This window comes from Myotis davidii, unplaced genomic scaffold (genome assembly GCF_000327345.1).
Source record: "Myotis davidii unplaced genomic scaffold, ASM32734v1 scaffold1055, whole genome shotgun sequence".
Lineage (NCBI taxonomy): Eukaryota > Metazoa > Chordata > Mammalia > Chiroptera > Vespertilionidae > Myotis > Myotis davidii.
The window spans coordinates 233,392-234,815 of record NW_006286477.1 but is presented as its reverse complement, the minus strand read 5'-3'; the positions used below and the strand labels follow the sequence as shown (position 1 = coordinate 234,815).

Genomic DNA, 1,424 nt, shown 5'->3' with positions numbered 1-1,424 from the left:
TGTTGTGGGCGCTGAGGGCCCCGGTGAGGGTGCGGGCCGACACCTTGAAATTCACCGTGAGCGGCAACATCGCCGCGGCAGCCCGGGCGCTCGGGACCGACCGGCAATCCGGAAACCGGGGCCTCTGCACTTCCGCTCCCAACACAGTCCGGGCGGCTCCGTGGGCGTCGCCGCTTGGTTCCGCCGGTTCCAAGATTCCACCACCCCTGGTTATCCCTGACCTTGTCCGCCACTCCCAGTTCCGCCTCCTTCGGGTTCCGCCTCCTTCGGGTTCCGCCTCCTTCAGGGTCCGCCCCTTGATGGTCTGCAGCAGTGCCCCCCCGCCCCCCCCCCCCATCCCGACCCCCAGGCCACATGCAGCCCCTTGGTCTCCCCACAGTGCATTACGCACGTCTCGCTCATCACACCCTATTGTGCTTTCATCTTCCTCGCTAGACAATGAGCTGTTGGACGGCTTTCATCTCTCTCTCCTTGGTACATGCCAAGTGCTCAGAACTAATAACGAATGAGAGGCCCAGCAAATGATAGCATTGGTGTTCCCGTCAGCTTTGAAGTCACCTCAGACCCAGCATTTTGTAGCTCATCCTGAAAGGACATTAAGTCATATGCGTGGAAGGAGTAGGTGAACCCCAAATAGATTGTTATAGTTAAAAGCTGCTCAACATGTATACGCAGGACTTAACGAGAGTGTAGTGATATTTAACACTTCAGAACAGACAACAGGTTACGGGGCCAAAGAGGCATCGGGCTTACCTTGACAACATCAGCTTTATGCTTTTCTAAAACTTGCAGCGTCTGGGCAGTGCTGGCATCGACCACCACCACAAGGGAATGGCACCCATAAGCAATCAAACCTTGCCAGCCCCTACAAAACAGCAACGTGGAAACTCAGGTAACACAGAGCAAGAGGCATCCTAGATACACGACAGCTGTAACTAACGGGCATTAATCACCATCAGTAACCTTATTATTTAAGCCCAAAGGTCAGCCTTTTACATGATCTCGTTTAAATAAGAGGTTTGGCTGAGCTCAAAAAATGCTTGTCGAAATTCGTGTTTCATTTGGGTAAAAAAGGCTCTAGATGTGCGTGCACACGGAGCGTGAGCAGGAATAAAGCAACTCCTGTCCTGTGTCCTGGAGGCCACACTCCTCTGCCTCCTCCACTCCGCAGCCTCCAAGCGCCGGGGACCAGGTTGCGCAACGTCTGCGCTCAGTCCCGGTCCTCCAACCGGGGAACCAGGCGGGACGGTCAGTCCCGGTCCTCCAACCGGGGAACCAGGCGGCACCGGCCAGTCCGGTCCTCCAACCGGGGAACCAGGCGGCACCGGCCAGTCCCGGTCCTCCAACCAGGGAACTAGGCGGCACCGGCCCGGAGGCTGCAGCCCTGGCCAGGCCCCTGCCACCTTCCCCAGGGCAGCCCGCTG

The 1,424-nt window shown here is 57.5% G+C and overlaps 1 protein-coding gene across 1 annotated transcript in view; it reads right to left on the bottom strand.

The window, feature by feature from the left end:
• WDR11 (WD repeat domain 11) overlaps positions 1–1,424 on the bottom strand; it is an 82,435-nt gene that overhangs the window by 41,860 nt on the left and 39,151 nt on the right. The window contains exon 2 of the mRNA XM_015560157.1: positions 754–887. Within this exon, the coding sequence (XP_015415643.1) occupies positions 754–887 (134 nt within the window). The remainder of the gene's footprint in view (positions 1–753; positions 888–1,424) is intronic.